This window comes from Prosopis cineraria, unplaced genomic scaffold (assembly GCF_029017545.1).
Source record: "Prosopis cineraria cultivar Desert tree isolate PC_DT_omini unplaced genomic scaffold, ASM2901754v1 PC15, whole genome shotgun sequence".
NCBI classification, from domain to species: Eukaryota; Viridiplantae; Streptophyta; class Magnoliopsida; order Fabales; family Fabaceae; genus Prosopis; species Prosopis cineraria.
The window spans coordinates 1,949,108-1,967,450 of record NW_026555346.1 but is presented as its reverse complement, the minus strand read 5'-3'; the positions used below and the strand labels follow the sequence as shown (position 1 = coordinate 1,967,450).

The 18,343-nt window shown below is 36.7% G+C and overlaps 1 protein-coding gene and 1 pseudogene across 1 annotated transcript; one reads left to right on the top strand and one right to left on the bottom strand.

Moving 5' to 3' along the window:
* Nucleotides 1-6,233: 6,233 nt before the first annotated feature.
* On the top strand, nt 6,234-9,995 carry LOC129294747 (probable pectinesterase/pectinesterase inhibitor 61; annotated as a pseudogene).
* A 1,323-nt stretch (nt 9,996-11,318) lies between these two features.
* LOC129294617 (uncharacterized) lies at nt 11,319-17,080 on the bottom strand. Its single transcript, XM_054933039.1, has 6 exons — nt 16,787-17,080; nt 15,409-15,876; nt 14,474-14,668; nt 13,862-13,891; nt 12,582-13,691; nt 11,319-12,087 (listed from the first exon to the last, which is right to left on the bottom strand). The coding sequence occupies exons 1-6, from the start codon at nt 17,063-17,065 to the stop codon at nt 11,536-11,538; spliced, it is 2,634 nt and encodes an 877-aa protein (XP_054789014.1). The 5' UTR covers nt 17,066-17,080; the 3' UTR covers nt 11,319-11,535.
* Between the last annotated feature and the right edge of the window lie 1,263 nt (nt 17,081-18,343).

The window sequence follows — 18,343 nt, the reverse complement described above, 5'->3', positions numbered from 1 at the left end:
TCCATAATATAAAAAATTTTATCCAGAGTATATAATAATTTTCATTTTATAAAATAATAAAGCGTATTAGGATAGTGATCAGAAGGAAGCCGATTAGCTGGGTGAGAAACCGGGAACGTATTTCTAATTTCTGGCCGCCAGTATTGTCAGACAAAAAGCATTTGACACTTGCTGACCAAACATCCAACAATAACATTGACTTAATGATTTTTGATGGATGATCTTCTGAGCGCAAAAATGTAATGTATTTTGACATAATTAGCTAATTTTTTTTTTTTACTTGCGCTGGATTCCCATGATCACGTTTTTTGTTTTTTTGTTTTTAAAAAAAGGTGGGGGGGGGGGGAAGCATTTTACTGCATGCCATTTCTACCCACTACTTCACTATCTGCCACATTTATTTCATCATAATTACTTCACCTTAGCTGTCGCTCCACGACTAAAACACAACACTGCTTTCCATGGAACCAGGCATTGTTTGAAATAAAATAAAATTACGAATGGGTAAGGCCAAAAGAATATTGAATGCATGTGCGGACCTTAGGCGTGGTCGTTGGCCTTGTCTTTTCCCATCCATTCAATTATCCAACTAATTCCTCCCCCATCATGTCTTGACGCCGCTAACATAGGTGATGCTACTGTGATACCTATGCATGTCTGTTTCTGTTTTTGGTCAGAAAAAAAGAGCTAATTGTGTTTGCGCTCGTTGGTTAGATAATGCCGTGGCTAGCAATAATGAAGGCCGATAAAAAACCCTCGCTCGCGTCACAATTCACCATGGATGAGTGCGGGTCGGTGAGCCTTATATGATCGATCATGCACGAATTTCATTATTTGATTTCCAATAACCCTTTTTCCCTTTCTATTGTCCATACAAGACTTCAATCTTTTGTAAAGAACCTAAAAGCGGGTTTCCTCGTTAATACAAAATATGAAGAATACCTTGTATATCATTCATTATTCATATTCATAAAATAGCATAGAAAGTTGTTAGAATTTTCATGCTTTAGAAATGAACTTTTGACACGTGGGTGGATCCAAAGCAGCGTCCTCTTCTGATTACTCATGATATCGCTTTATGTATCGATCGCTCCTCACTTTTTAATTTTAGACGCTGCTGTGTGTAAGTTCATGCGTATTCGTGCAATTCATTTCTCACAGCAACTGTCAGGGCGGCGCTTATCCCTGCTTCACGGACGTTTATTAACCGGTTTAATGTTTTCCATTAAATATTATTCAATATTTAATTTTCAATTTAATTGATATCATACTGGGGAAAAAGCAAGAAAAGATTGGTAATTCCTGAAGGTGCTAGCATTTTTTTCCCCCACCAGTCATAGAGGTTATCTTATCTGTCTGTTAGGCCTTTTGACGTCATTGAGAATTCACCTTTATGTAATCCCGAAGTCTGTTTGCAAAAAATAAAAAATAAAAAGTGGAAACGTTCGTGAGATTACCACTGATCGAAGGCATATCTTAATTCGGAAGACTTTTCATATACCACGTACGTTGCATACAGAAATTATAAAAGGGACGAGGACGCAAAAGGTTGAGGGGGGAAAAAAAGCTATTGCAAACATGAGGTGTAAAGAACCACTATGGAAATAATTATTTTTCTAGTAAAAGCAATGCTAAAATATAGCTTAGTTAGAAAATAATCATCCTGGCCGTAAAAAGTTTTCGAAGGTCTCTTGGAAGTTTCGTGGTGTGCGAGCCCTTGAAATTTGGTTCGAAGCTTTTCGTGCACATAAAGATACCATAATTGGCTTAATTGATTTCCTTCTACGAAGATAGTAAGCTTCTAAAATGGACGAGTTAGAATCCACGGCTCGACATGTTTTGTCATATTATGTTGTAACTAAGCAGTCGGGCGTCTGTCACTTGCAGCGTGTCCCGGTGACGATCATCGACGCCAACCAATCCTCAATATATATTATATTGTATCGTTTCACAATAACGAACCGTGTCAGCTATCCTGGGCTTTATTTCAATCCCTTTAAAAATAAGATATAAATTCTCGAGCTTAATCTAATTTTCAAGTTCAAATCTAAACTGTCAATATTTATTTTGGATGGTCCTGATTTTCTTAAGTTGTTGAGTTAAATTTTTAAAAATATTTTTATTTTTCGTTACATAGTTATTAAAATTAAATAAAATGCGAAAAAGCACTACAACATTTTTTGTTTCTAGTAAAACTTTGCTCCATAACAGTTCTAAAAATGTTACTTTAGATGTAAATAAGTGACATTTTCTAAGCATTGTAATTGACTACTACTTTAAGCAATATATATTTGACAACACTTGAAAAATATTGTCTAACATAGAATAGGCAACACTTTTAAATCATTTAATTGTATTTTTAAATAGACAACATTAGAATTGTTGCATATAAAATAAATTTTTCTTAACATTCAAAAACTATTTCCCTTTTCAATAAGTAACAATTATAACATTTAATAACCGTTACATATTGTGTTTAAATATATAAAAACAATTTACTTTTGAACTTTTAAATTTTTTTGTTATGCTTTTATTAATTAAATGATTGATTTATTAAATTATTAATTAGTTAAATTAAAAATAACTTTAAAATTATCTATATATAAAATACTTTGCATCAAATGACTTTATAATAACTTTGAAAAAGTGATAAAAGTTATTCCTTGATTCCTTAAGGTTCGGGGTTCCAATACCATATATGAATCAAAATTTTAATTTTTTTTATTTTACATATACACAACAGTCCTTAACCGTAGCCTATAACAATATTATATACAACAGTCTAGAATTGTTGCGATAAGTTGATATGAAAACTATTGCTTATTCCTAAACATTTTTTAAAATGTGAAGCAATAGAGTGCAAAAATTGTTACCTTTTATGATATGTAGCACTAGAATAGGTAGAAGTTCAAAAATGTTGTCTCTAATTTTTGGCAACAGCTTTAATACTTTTGGCTACAATTCTCAATTTGTTGTTATAAAACAAAGGATGAATTACAGTCAGCTCCCCTTAAGAAAATTAATCACAAATAAGGATCAATAATAAGTCCTATTTAAGAAAAAACAATTTATGTTCTGCATTTTAACAACAATACATTTTGCATGGGGTCCTTATTTGTGATTAATTCTCTTGAGAGGGGACTAGCTGTAATTCTCCCTAAAACAAAAATGTTGCATTGAAGTAACTATTAAAAGTGAAGAATTATGGAATCCAAAGTCAAAACTTATTGCTTGATGATTTTTGTAATTGATGGACGATAATTAAGTGTATATTTGGATTGAATCCTAACTTAGGTTGGGATGGCCCAAACCTAGTTAAAATGTTAAAAGTTCAATTTATTATATTTAAATGATAAAAAACACTCAATTGAGGTTGGGGTTTAAACCAGTATTTTTTACAAAGCTAGATGGGGTAGCTTTTATAATGAGCGTTGGCAGAGTAATGGATGTTGGGGAGCATTTAATGCTTCTACATGAGGGTCCATCTACTCCCTTCCACACTCCTTCCCATTTCCACGCAACTTCACCCTTGGGACAACTTTTTGACTTGTACAACCATTGCAAGTCAACTTTGGTCATGAAACTCAGGTCTTTCTTGAATGCAAGACTTTTTTTTTAACTGTATTATCATTTTCTTTTTGGAAATTTTGGGGATGGTTTGATTCATTGAGATGACTGTTGATTGAATGAGAGTAAAAAAGAGAATAGGAATAGGAAGAAAATAAGTTTGGTATTGTTAGAACATAGCTTAGCTAACATATATCAATTCATAATTTTTCTCGTCCATTCACATCAATTCTTTTAGAGTTGGTAACTTAGATATGTTGGGTTTGTTTAGGCCAACTTAAAATATCTCACCTTTTCAAAAAAAAACTCATATAGTTAAGCCTGATTTTAACTTTTTTTGAGACAGTTTAAGTTGGCCTGTCGAGCTTGACCTAAATCACTTACTCTAAATCCTTCTCTCACCAATTTATAGATCATGTCAATTGAATATTTTATAATTTATGAATTTATTTTAGCTTTTTATAATTGAATACTTAAGATTTTTTTCTTATTAATTGTAATTTTAAATTTAATATTTTTACTTATTAATTAGTCTAAAAAATATATACAAAAGAATTTATTTTTATTTTTATCATTAAACATCTCAACTAGTTTTTGAATCAAATTATTCAAATAAATTTCAGTTTATCTAATTGATTTTTTTTAAATATAAACATAAATTATGTTACAATTACTTATTTTTTTAATTTTAGTTTGCTAACCTCAATTTATCTAATCAATAGCTTTAATACGTTTGGCTACAATTCTCAATTTGTTGTTATAAAACAAAGGAAGAATTACAGCCAACTCCCCTTAAGGAAATTAATCACAAATAAGGATCAACAATAAGTCCTATTTAAGAAAAAATAATTTATGTTTTGCATTTTAACAACAATACGTTCTGCATGAGTCCTTATTCGTGATTATTCTCTTGAGAGGGGACTAGCTATAATTCTCCCTAAAACAAAAATGTTGCAGTGAAGTAACTATTAAAAGTGGAGAATTATGGAATCCAAAGTCAAAACTTATTGCTTGATGATTTTTGTAATCGATGGACGACAATTAAGTGTATATTTGGATTGAATTCTAACTTAGGTTGGGATGTCCCAAACCTAAGTTAGAATGTTGAAAGTTCAATTTATTATATTTGAATGATAAAAAACACTCAATTGAGGTTGGGGTTTAAACTAATATTTTTCACAAAGCTAGATAGGGTAGCTTTTATAACCAGCGTTGGCAGAGTAATGAATGTTGGGGAGCATTTAATGCTTCTACATGAGGGTCCATCTACTCCCTTCCACACTCCTTCCCATTTCCACGCAACTTCACCCTTGGGACAACTTTATGACTTGTACAACCATTGCAAGTCAACTTTGGTCATGAAACTCAGGTCTTCCTTGAATGCAAGACCTTTTTTTTAATTGTGTTATCATTTTCTTTTTGAAAATTTTGGGAATGGTTTGATTCGTTGAGATGATTATTGATTGAATGAGAGTAAAAAAAAGAATAGGAATAGGAAGAAAATAAGTTTGGTATTGTTAGAACATAGCTTAGCTCATTTATATCAATTCATAATTTTTCTCGTCCATTCACATCAATTCTTTTAGAGTTGGTAATTTGAATAGGTTGGGTTTGTTTAGGCCAACTTAAAATATCTCAGATTTTTTAAAAAAACTCATATAGTTAAGCTTGATTCTAACTTTTTTTGAAACAGTTTGAATTGGCCTGTTGAGCTTGACCTAAATCACTTACTCTAAATCCTTCTCTCACCAATTTATAGATCATATCAATTGAATATTTTATAATTTATGAATTTATTTTAGCTTTTTATAATTGAATACTTAAGATTTTTTTTTCTTATTAATTATAATTTTAAATTTAATATTTTTACTAATCAATTAGTCTAAAAAATGTATACAAAAAGAATTCATATTTATTTTTATCATTAAACATTTTAACTAGCTTTTGAATCAAATCATTCAAATAAACTTTAATTTATTTAATTGACTTTTAAAAAAAATATAAATAAAAATTATGTTACATTCACTTATTTTTTTTAATCTTAATTTACTAACTTCAATTAAATTATAACCTCAGTTATAAAATTTGTAATCCAAATATACACTGAAACAGCCATGGGGTAAGTAGAGTGGGGCAGCAATTGCAGCCGTCTGAGAGAACACAAGGATGAATCCTTTTGATTCTGGTAAATGACTGATCTCTCTGACATTCCGTCTTGCAGTCCTCCTGTAGGTCGTGCATTTTCGAAAAAATAAAACATACATACAGTAATTATCAGCGGGGACATACTCCTGAATTCACCAACAGAACGCGTATTCCTCTTGGAATTCGTAATGAAGCAGCCACACATGTTGACTTTATTTTTCTGGAGAATGCGATGCTTTCTTAGCTCCCCCGCACGTCGCTTGTGAAAAGACACGGCAAAGTAAAATCAGAAAGCACTTAATGATTGAATTAAAAGGAGAAATAATTAGGAGAAAATGGAGTGGAGAGCAAAAGTAGGGGAATACAAAAAAAAAAGGGACAAGAAAAAGGCGCAGCAATAGAGATAGCTTAACGGGGAAGAGAATCATGAATGCAACGTCCTCCACTTGTTACTACACAAAATGTACGTATGTGAAAAGCACAAGAGAGTGTGAAGTGCGGAGAGCTCCGCAGCTAAGTGAAAGTCTCGTGACTGGGACCTGGCAGTTAGTACCGAACACCGTTTATCCCCACAAACTCTCCCCCATACATCCCCACTTATACACACCAGATATATAAAGGGTCCCCCCTTCCTCATAGATTCATCCATTTCAGCCTCCAAACTACCTCTCACTCTCTCCCACATCACCATGGAATTTGGTAGGATCGGACCCTCCGACCCGGGTGGCTCCTCCAGGAGCTCCGACGCCCCCATCCTTGCTCGCCCAGCCTCTTCATTACCCTCCCTCTCCAAAAACAAGAAGCTCGTCTTCTTTGCAGTTGTCGCCGTCCTGTTGATTGTCGGCTCCGCCGTCTCTGCTGGGATTGTCCTCGGCGGCCGAGCCCGTGGTTCAGGCCAGAATGGGGTGGCTATCCGTGGCAAGCCCACGGAGGCAATTTCTCGCACCTGCAGCAGAACCCAGTACCCCAATCTGTGCGTGAAGTCGCTGCTTGACTTCCCGGGTTCCGCAACGGCGACGGAGCATGAGCTTGTCCACATTTCCTTTAACATGACCCTGCAGCACCTCAGCAGAGCTCTCTACTCCTCCACCGGTATCTCGTACGTCCAGATGGATCCGCTCGAACGATCGGCGTACGAGGACTGCCTCGAGCTCCTGGAGGATTCCGTGGACGCTCTCGCGCGCTCCCTCGCCTCCGTCGCCCCATCCCCCGCCGACGGCAGTATCAGAGAGGCCGGGTCCTCCGACGATGTCATGACTTGGCTGAGCGCCGCTCTCACCAGTCAGGACACGTGCACGGAGGGGCTCGCAGAGGCAAGCGGAGCCGTGAGGGATCGGATGGCCAGCAATTTGAAGGACTTGTCGGAGCTGGTGAGCAATTGCCTGGCGATATTCTCGGCCAGCGGGGGTGACGGAGGCGATTTCTCGGGAGTGCCGATACAAAACAGGAGAAGATTGATGGGAGAGAATGATGCGGATGATCGTGGCAGGAACAATCCGGGTAATTTCCCGAAATGGTTGAGCAGGCGAGATAGGAGATTGTTGAGTCTGCCAGTATCAGAGATTGAGGCAGATATAATCGTGTCGGGGAAGGGGAATGGGACGTTCAAGACGATCGCGGAGGCCATCAAGAAGGCGCCGGAGCACAGCAGTCGCCGTTTCATTATTTACGTGAGGACAGGAAGGTAATTTAACTCTGTCCTTGATGGAAATAGCACATTCTTTAAACCGTGCCAATGATGTCGTGTTTCATTTTGGTTCGACTGCTTGAGTGAATGAATGATGAAAGGGGCGGACGAAGAGTAAAAAAGGGAGAGGGGGGTGATGTGTTGCTATCAGTATTGTGAAAGCGTTTTCTAGAGTTTACCTGCAATCATATGTGTATATTGTATTGATAAGAATATGCAAGACATTTTTTAATTAATTAAATTCTCAAGTTACGAGATGGGAGAATGTAGCTAATAGAAGGGAAATGATAATCAGGTATGAAGAGAAGGATTTGAAGGTGGGAAGGAAGAAAACCAATTTGATGTTCATAGGGGACGGCATGGGTAAGACGATCATCAGAGGCAAAAGGAGTGTTGTGGATGGCTTCACCACGTTCCACACGGCTTCCTTCGGTAAATTCTCTAATTATCCCAATCTCCTTTTTGTCCTGGTCGTTTTTGTTTGATAATAGGATTAATTTATTATTAGTGCTACTGGTTCATTTATGTACTCGACTGTACTGTTCAGGAGATTGACACATACGTAAAACAGTATCCAATAACATACTTCCTCCGTTTTTTTTTAGAAGTCATTTCTATTAATTTTATCACTAATAATACAATAAAAATACAAAGCATAAAATTTAATAAAATTATAAATATAACTCTCAAAAAAATAAATTATATAATATTATTTTTCTCTCTCTCTCTTTTACTTTTTAAAAATAATTTAGACATTTTATTTAAAAAAATCACTGTCAATTTAATAACTTTTAAAATGACTCACTGTTTAAAAGGTGAATTAAACCGGAGGGAGTATAAATTATATTGACGCCATACCATCGTAACGAGCGAGGCTGTCGTAATTCAACGCTAGCTCACCCACTAGCTCTCTGTCTTATACTCGCATCGCATTACCGATTTACCTCATCCAAGTCAAAATCGATCGCTCAGATCAATGCCCCCCGTGTTTCTACCCTGTTCAATAACCAACTTCTTACCTAAACCGTAGTGTCGGTGCTCAAAAGTTTCTTTAAACTTAGAGATAAAAGCATAACGTCGGACCCCGCTTGTCACATGATTCAGGTCCTTGTCACTTCCAAATGAAAACATAAATTAAGAGATCAATGTTGATTAATAATTCCGTTTTGTATTTTTACTAACACCTCGAGTGGCAAGGTGATGTTTATTGGGATGTTACGCAACATGGATAGAGAGCCACTATATAACTTGCTTATTAGTCTATAACCTAATTCTGCGTCAGTTAGTTTAATGCACACTTTGGAATCTTACGCATTCTCTGCTTTGATTGATCAAAAAGACAAAAACATATCATCCACTCCCCGACCTTATCTCCAGAGCACATATCCCTACCATATTCTAAAGGAAGCGATCATGTAGTGCCAAGAACTTTTGCCCAAGGGCACCCAACTGAAGTACTAAAGCAAAATTCTAGGTGGTGGGTCATTCAACCAAAAACGTCGATTCATCCATCTTTAACGTTTCAACAAAAACTTCCCCCGTCCTAATTTCTCGTTCTTAGTACGACCCTGTAATTTAATTTAACCTGTCTTGCTGCAGCTGCAACTGGTGCCGGTTTCATCGCACGAGACATAACATTCGAAAACTACGCTGGTCCGAGCAAGCACCAAGCGGTTGCCCTCCGCGTCGGAGCAGACCACGCGGTGGTCCACCGCTGCGAGGTCCTGGGATACCAGGACACGTGTTATGTTCACTCCAACCGTCAGTTCTTCCGCGAATGTAACATCTACGGTACAGTTGACTTTATTTTTGGAAATGCGGCTGTCGTTTTCCAAAACTGCAGCCTTTATGCTCGGAAGCCGATGGCCCAACAAAAGAACACCGTCACAGCCCAGAACCGAAAAGACCCGAATCAGAACACGGGTATATCCATCCACGACTGTCAGATCCTTCCGGCCCCGGACCTCGAGCCGGAAAAGGGAAACATCTACACCTATCTTGGCCGTCCATGAAATTATACTCTAGAACCGTGTACATGCAGTCATTCATGGACGATCACATACATCCGAGAGGATGGCTGGAGTGGGACGCATCATTTGCTTTGGACACATTGTACTACGGCGAGTACATGAATCATGGCCCGGGTGCGGCCATTGGAAAACGGGTCACATGGCCCGGATATCGGGTCATCACGTCACCCGTGGAGGCAAGACGGTTCACGGTGGCGGAATTCATATCTGGTTCGTCGTGGCTGCCGTCAACGGGAGTGGCATTTTTGGCTGGGCTATCCACTTAAATCCAACGTAACAAAGGTTTGGTTTCATGCCTCGGTCCAAGCACTCTCGTTGGCAACAAGTCTATTTTCTTAGAATTATAATTTTTAGATGTACTTAATAGCATTTCGGGTCTAGTCATTATTTTTTTAAATGATACGAGAATAAATATGCTGTAAACGGAGATAGGTCTGTAATTTTGGCATGATATGACCGAGATGTTATGTACTCTATATGACGAATAAGCACGAAGGAGGAGTTAAAAAAAAAAAATGGCAATATTATAATCTGAGCATGGCGACTTGTTCGTCTCATTTGACTCACACCACGTGGGTTGCGCGGCCCACTTTTGAAGTTCAGATTAATGAGCGCTAATGGCGTGATCGGTTGGTCTTGACCTGCAAGAGCAGCTCGGCAAGGGCCCCAGCTTCGCTGGCATCGTTTCCACAGTCAATCAAATTCCATTCCATGAGCAATTAAATTATTCATTAATTTATCTCTCGAATTTCATCGCTTATAAATAAAATATTTTAAACTTTATCATTCATAAATTTATCAATTTAATATAGAGTAGTATATTATTAATCGTACCCGTCAGAACTAAATTGAGAAATTTTGATATTATTAGGACGTCACTTCGCTCTCAAATATAAGACTTCTGTTCATGTGTTTTAATGGGCATTATTGGTTTTATATACCACCTTCTATTTCAAAATACAAGGAAAAAAGTCAAGCGGTTTGCTTTTGTCCTAAACATAAGATTTTAATCTACCTTGTTCTCCAAATTTATAATATTTTTCTCAAACTGTTTCTGTTAATAGTAAATATTAATGAGAGTTTCCATCAATAGATAATAGTTTCCATGTAGATGATTAAATAGGATATTTTAGAGAAACAATTTATTTAATATTTGTAAATTAGTTATTTAATTTCTACATTTATCACGTGAGAGATTGATACTTAATTCATATATACATCAAGTGAATTGGCTAAGTTAATTAAATTTGAAAAAAAAAAACATTACATTTTTTCATATCTAACCTCAATTAATAGTTTGGTATTTCTTCTTATGAATCCTGAATTTCTCTCTCATGCTTTACCCCATTTAACAAAGGGACAATAGCCCGGGGGGGGGGGGGGAGCAGTTTGTGACTTGAGAAGTGTCTTCCATTATTGAACCATTATAACATTAGGGGACTCACCATCTGTCTGCCAGATGCCTTCTGGTGGCAGCTCGATTCATAATCCTGTACCAGTACCAGCTGCCTCTCCCCGCTCTGCCTACAGGCTTCCAATTTCTTCAAAAATTCATTAATGTCGGCACACTTGAAATGTAATTTTCTGAATTAATCGAAAGCCTAGTCTGATAGGCATCATTTCCCTTGAATTTCATTTTGTGGCTATAGCGCCGATGACACCTTCCCCGATGGAATTGGAACAGCTTCTCATTCTTATCGTTTTCATCACTATTCGTTAGGGGAAGAAGTGTTTGTCATTTGCTGGCTTAACTCCAGGTTAAAGAACAAATGCTAGTTAAACAAGCTCATCCACAATGGGTATGGTCCATCATCCTTTATAGGTCAGTATTTAAAAGAATGTCGAATTAAAAAAACTTGGGCAAAGTTTCAGCCGGACTCAAAATAAACTGACACAGAAACATAATATCTGATGTTTTAAAACCCTTATTTTTGGGACATAGTCTAACGGAATTGGCTAAAGGCTTCACAACCAACAAAATGCAATGTGCTAATTACAGAGGTAAACCATAATCAGGCAAGAAGAAATATTTCTTGAATTATAATGAACGGAATCTAATGGGGCCGCGTGAACAGAACAGAGATGAAACATACACAAGCTCTTGTCCTACAGATTATTGTCTATAAAGTCCCAGATCCGCTGTTCCATATAAATTCGATCTCTATGACGTCTGGGCAAGTGACGCTCGTCCGGAAAAATCATTAGCTCGTAAGGCTTTCCAGCCGCAATGAGTGCATTGACAAGCCTGGCAGTGTGCCGAAAATGTACATTCTCGTCGATCATCCCATGCACAAGCAACAAGCGCCCTTTCATCTTGTGCACGTGGTGCGTCACAGCACCGCTTTCATAGCCTGCTTGATTTTCAGACGGCAGTCCCATGTACTTCTCTGTGTAAAATGTGTCATACCCATCCCATGACGTCACAGGGGCGCCGGCCACCGCACACTTGAAGAAATCTGGAAATCTCGACAGGGTCATTGCAGACAGATACCCGCCGTAGCTCCACCCGTACAAGCCTATGTGGCCAACTTTTGCAAGCCCTTGTTTGACGAGCCATTCAGCTCCACTTAACTGATCATCAGTATCGATTTGACCAAGACAGTGCTTTATACAGCCTTCAAACGTCAACCCCCGTCTAGCCGTGCCTCTGTTATCCAACTATAAACAAGAAAAGTACATATTCCTTTTAAGAGTTCCTACCGATCATGTATGTACTCACGGATTGATAAGAAATGAGACGTAGAAATAAGAATTTTCATTCTCCATGATTAAATAACGTGTGAAACAATTCTAATCAGAATCACCAATGACAGGAAGGACTTTTGTACAGTAGAACACTACAACAACCATTGATCACAAAGACAAAAATGTCTAACGCAAGATTGACTCTATTTTCTAGATCGGAATCATCAATGCTGGATGTTTTAGTATCCGAAAGATAAATCGTTAGACAATCAATTTAGTGTGCCTAAGTCCATCTTGGAAAAGTTCCATCAAGCGGTAGAATAATGAGCAAGACAACTAAGAATAAGCGACATAACATTTATAAAACAAGGTGAACAAACTTGCCAGAAGTAAATAAATAAATAAATAAAACGAGCTTAAATTGGACCATATTTAAGTCAAAGCAATTCAGGTTTCAGCATTCTAACCTTCCAAACTAAGATGCCTTGATTTCGCAAATATTGTGCTCTCATGTCAACTGTACCGATCCAAGAATTAGAAACAAGCTGCACACTTGGACCCCCATAAACTTGGATCATAGTTCTGTAAGGTGGAGGTCCAAATCTTGACGCATCCGGCACATATAGGGCCCCATATAATGGGGTGCCATCTTTAGCCTGGATTTCCACCAGTTCCGGTGGCTTGAGTTGAAGCCTTTTGAATCTTGGCATTGCAAATGGCTGCTCATACAAGGGCTTGATTATGCTTCCATTGTTCAATGAGCAAAGTAACACCCTAGGAGGACAATCGAGTGCATCGTGAATATCAACAAAATTTTGCATACGATGATCAAGGACCACAATGTGCTTTCCCTTGCTATGAGTAAGTCTAACAGGGGCATGCAGTGGTTGACATCCATCTACGGCAAGTTTAGCACAGTATAAGTTAGACTCCAAAGGCCCATCGAGGGTCCCAGTGAAATATACTAGACCTGTAGCCTCATTTACACCGGCTATTTGCTCAACCATCCATTCACCTTCAGTAATGGGTCCTAAACAATACCCATTTGCATCGTGAAGATAAAGGTGTCTAAATCCTGTTTTCTCACTAGCCCAAATAAATCCTCCAGAAAACTTGGTAACTCCTTTATCAAGAGGGGTGAAACAGTCATGTACGTTGACCCATGTGCTGTTTTCTTCCACCAATAGAGTTTTCCTCTGGCCAGTTCTAATATCAAATTTAAGGATCACCATTTTTGTTTGGTGCCTATTCAAGACCTGGGCTGTGAGAACGTTCCCGTGCATCCAATTGACTCTTGCCAAATATTCTTCCTCATTATTTCGCTGATCTGTTCCCCCACAGACAAGATTCATCCAAGTAGTGGATCCTCCAGCTACCGAAACAACACCAAGACGAACTTTAACATTTGAAGCTCCTGCAAAAGGATATGGATGGTCTTCCTGTGCCTCTGAACCAACTGAGCTTTTGCCTTGGTGCATGATTCTAAAAAGTGGTATTTCAGAAGAATCAACTTCAGTGAAAGCTATATATTTACTGTCTAGTGACCACCAATATCCAGTTTTCCTGTCCATCTCCTCCTGCAGTCAGCAAAAGGGGAACAATTAATCATTTTAGAATCAAGTCATTATTTCACTTACGTCACCCAAAAGTATGGAAGGACAGGGTTGCTTAGTACAAATGGGACAATCTGCACAATTTTCATTTGAAGACGTCCATAAAGATGACATTAATACAAGTGGAATCTCACCTGAGCTATATATTCAGCAAGGCCATGAGTCTGCGATGCACAAAAAAACAAGAGTCATTTTTAAAGGTCGAGAATGCAAAAACGCTAGAAAAAGTAGATTCAACTACCTAGCAATCTAATAACTGAACGCAGTTTTATGAATGATCAGAAACCAGCAATAACAACCCAAAACACATCAATGGGCTTGAGTGTTTTGACTTTAACACTTCTCAATATATCATCCTATCTTTGTAATTGTGAGTAAATAAATAAATAAATTAGCAAAGAAATATCATTGAAGTCAGCCAGCCAGTGTACTACATGGTGGGCATGAAAAAAACCACCACTGGACTTGCAAATTTGTATGATCAACGAGGATAACAACCATTACAATGCTTACTAATAGTGCCTTCATAATGCAAAAAGAAAAAGAAGGCTTGTTAATAGAATTTAAACACTAATGACAAAGGTGAAACAGGACAGGAATGGCTACTTCAAAGTAGATTGTTCACATTTTGGATATCCTAATCTGGAAAAATGAAAGAATTATCCATAGCGTTATTATTATTATTTTGTAGAATCTGGAACACAGTTACTCTGATACAATAGAGATCAAGCAACTATAGAACTCACCAAACCATTTTCCTTGGCACCTTGGCTCAACTGCTTTGATTCATTAGACAACAGATTCAGAACAAACAATTCACAGTCCTGTACATAGGCAATCATTGACCCATCTGGCGATAGACGTGGATCAATAATTGGTGATCCTGGTATACTTGGAAGCTTGAGCTCTGCTTTTGAATAGGACACATCCTGGATATAAATCTGTTCAAAGACAATAATCACAAATTCATACTAAACTAGGCCATTTCAAACTCATGATTAATTAAAATAATAAAATACAAATACAAGCTACTCTAGCTCAGTCTAATGGACAGCTTGCTTAATACACAGCACCACCAGAACGAGTAAAGTTAGGTATAGGGCTTGTATATATAGACAGCACCATTCAAATTAAGAGGTTGCACAAGACTAGTTGACATGACTGTTTTGCTGGGGCAGGAGTTATTATAAGTTTATGACTACGCCTTCAAACAAGAGAAGATACAAGAAGCTCAATTCTAAAAAAAATTGATCATGAAGACAAATTAAATCTAAAGGGATATTGGAATATGATGCAGAATCTGAAATGGTTATGATGTGTTTCAATTCATTCAAGGCTGTTTTTGACATGATAAACCACCTCAACTAACAACAGGAGTTTAAAGCTTGAACTTATCAATGCGAGCACAACATCTCAAAATGAATGAATTGTACTAAGCAAGATGTGTTTTAAAGGTGTTAGCATCACAAGTAAAGGAAGTGATAAAACACTGGTGCGCATCTGTGCGCAAGGGTTAGTTTTCTCTTCCCAACGATGAAGCGTGAGGGAGCAATATAGATTATCCAAACATGTTATCATTTTGCTTTCCTAGAGCTAGTTTTAACATGCACACTAAATTTTAGATACACAACAATTTAGAGAAAAATAAAGATAAGGCTATTTCAGAGATAAGGGAACAAACCCCAGTAGGCAAAGGCACCATGATCGCTTTCCTTTTGGAACTTGTATTCACCCATTCATATCGTGTCACCCCTAATCCACGCTCTCTCAGCCTCTCCCTCCTTAACCTTTCCTCTGGAGATATATTACTCTCATCGAGCCCACCATCAAGGGGACTGAATAACAATTCTTGTTTAGCTGTCTTCAGATCAAAAGAAAAAACCTTCCTATTCAATGTGTGATCAGGACTAAATAAATATGCAATTAAATCATCATCAGGGCTGAAACTTATTGAAGACGGCGTGACATATCCTGGCAGTGGGTATTGTACAATCTCTTCAACAGGGAAAAGGCTGTTGTCATCAAATTTTTGTGCATCGTTAAAGTCTGTCACAGGCATATTGAAAGGCAGAGATCTTGAACGCTTCAGATTTCTCTTGTTCACATCAACTGATTGCATTACGGATATGCCACCATGAATGAGATTGAACTGCAACAAAGGAAGCAAAATGAGAGCAGTGCCCAGAGAAAATAACCATCGATAACCTTCACTGAAGAGGGGTAACAACTAACAAATAACACTTCCGTCTAAGTTTCATTGCATTAAAAATCATTGCAAATGAATTGAAGGATTTCTCGGCAGTCAATTATGGATATGAATTTATTTACTATTGAGCCTGACTGTGTTTGAAAGCTAAAACAGAAATATTAGAAAAACTTTCTTTCCTTTTCTTTTCATAATCTGCAGGACAAGGCATAAATATATTATAGATTGTATCTATGCTCTACAAAATGACTCCGGAATCTTATCCGCTCTTCAACCTAACTCCTCATTCAAGGGGAAAAGGAAAAGACATCAAAGAAAAGAAAACCAGTGCAGCAGCACGAAAAGGAAAATTCTAAGACGCCGAACTCTCCGAAAAAAAGGAAGCCAAGAGGGGGAAAAAATTTATCGAATTAATTGTTATCGGCTTCATCTATCCAGAAGACTCAAATTTACAAAACCTATCTAACCATCTTGCAGTATCCTCTTCCCACACTTTTTTTTTTTTGGCCAGACATACCAATAACCCATTCGACCATTTTCTCTCAAAGAAACCGGAGAAGCCCGATTGAAGTCCAGAACAGATCCGGAAAGACCAAGTTTGAGCGGAAGCAGAACCATTTTAAAATGAAAATGGGAAAGCTTACCTGACATTTGTTACTCTTTCAGAAAAATATGAAAAAAAAAAAAAGGGTTCACTATCAGAACTGTCAACTTCTCGTGTTAACGCACTGGATCCGATCGCAGACAATGAAACCAACAGGAAATAATGTGAAAGGCAACTAGTTTTGAATTGATTTAAATTCACTAAAACTGAATCAGTTTCATTAACAAGGATGAAAAATCAGATTCTAACCTGAGGAGAAGACGGAAAGGATCTGCCATGGAAACAAAGGAATGTTGATAGGATTTTTTTCACCAGATTTCTTAGGGTACTAAAAGAAAAGTTCGACAGAGAATCAGAAATGTATAGGAAGTCGATTTCCCGCGAGAAAGACAGGCCAAGGCGGGGAGAGAGAGAGAGAGGGGCAGATAGCAACAGAGGTGTTTGCCGGTGGCGTGCTTCGATAGATTGGGAATCATATTGAGAAGGGACTTGAGACTTTGTTCTATTTAAAATTTTTTCAAGTGCCATAAATGTTAAGATATTATCCAAATTATAAAAACGTTACCCCGACATGAAAAATCGAGGGCCTATTTGTCTTTTATGCGCCAAAACATTGCATAAAAGACTGTACACTATATAAGACGCCACCTCCGGTATCGCCGAACGCCGATTCTACCGATGACTTGCCTGCCAGTCGCCTCGGATCGAAGCCAAGTATGAAAAAACAAATGGAATTCAAATACGGATAAATATTGAGAAAAACTAACTCACGCACTTTCATTTTATTTCTTTTTTATTGCAATCTTTGATCATAATATACCAAATACTTCAGATATGGGGTATCTCATTTTTAATAATGATACGAAATACAAATACCAGTATATATATATATATATTATTACCATTATCGTTCTTATTCTTATTATAATAAAGCCCTATTTTTTTGTATTTCAGATGAAATTTCAATTAGAATAACGCAGTGAATAACTGTTTATAAATTTAACTCAATATTTAAATCATGCACAATGCCCTTAATTGTTTTTTTTAAGTATAGTTCGTGTTCAATTGATTTGAAAAAATATTATGTGAATTAGGTACATGAATTAAGATATGCTTCTAAACTTAAAGAATAGTTATAAAAATGTTTACAGACAATGTTATATGAAGAAGTTCTGAACCCTGAGACAGGATTATTTAAGAAATTTAATGTATTATCATTCATCTGTTTTCATATTATTTTTTTAATTTATTAAAATCAAATTCAAATTTTTTATTTAACATTTTTGCCACTTCAAATCCTATAAAAAAATTAAAACAAGTACAATTTCAAATAAAAGGTAAGAGAATAACAAACCCACGATATGACCGAAACTTGAGATCATAGCTGATATTTTTTTCCTTTTAAGCAAAACTCTCATTCATAAATAAAAACATATAATTAATATTAATATTTAATGAAAAAAATAAAGACCGATCATATAAAATATAAGTAAATATTTTTGGAGACCAAAGGCAATGCAGTTTACAAGACCTTGTAACTGTAAATTATTTGTTAACAAGGTTCTCAAATTAACAATGAGATTTGATCCTATATATTTATAAGTGATGGGTTAAATCTTTGTCAAATGAACAATTTTTTATTGGTATTATAATTTATATTTAATTTGATGTTTAATAACACAGCCATGTCACTTTTTTTATTCTAGAATATCTTTCGTGTGACTATAAAATATCAATTACTTTTTTTTCCACCTCTGAAAGATAAGTTACTTTATAGTAAGTATTTCATGATAGTTCCTAAATCGA

What these genes read in the sequence shown, in the direction of transcription:
- LOC129294617 (XM_054933039.1), bottom strand. Translation starts at nt 17,065, where the DNA reads ATGGCACTTGAAAAAATTTTAAATAGAACAAAGTCTCAAGTCCCTTCT. An exon ending in GTGCCAAGGAAAATGGTTTG is followed by an intron (nt 13,892 to 14,473) that starts GTGAGTTCTATA and finishes TGTGCATCGCAG; the next exon opens with ACTCATGGCCTTGCTGAATA. An exon ending in TTGCTGAATATATAGCTCAG is followed by an intron (nt 13,692 to 13,861) that starts GTGAGATTCCAC and finishes TGCTGACTGCAG; the next exon opens with GAGGAGATGGACAGGAAAAC.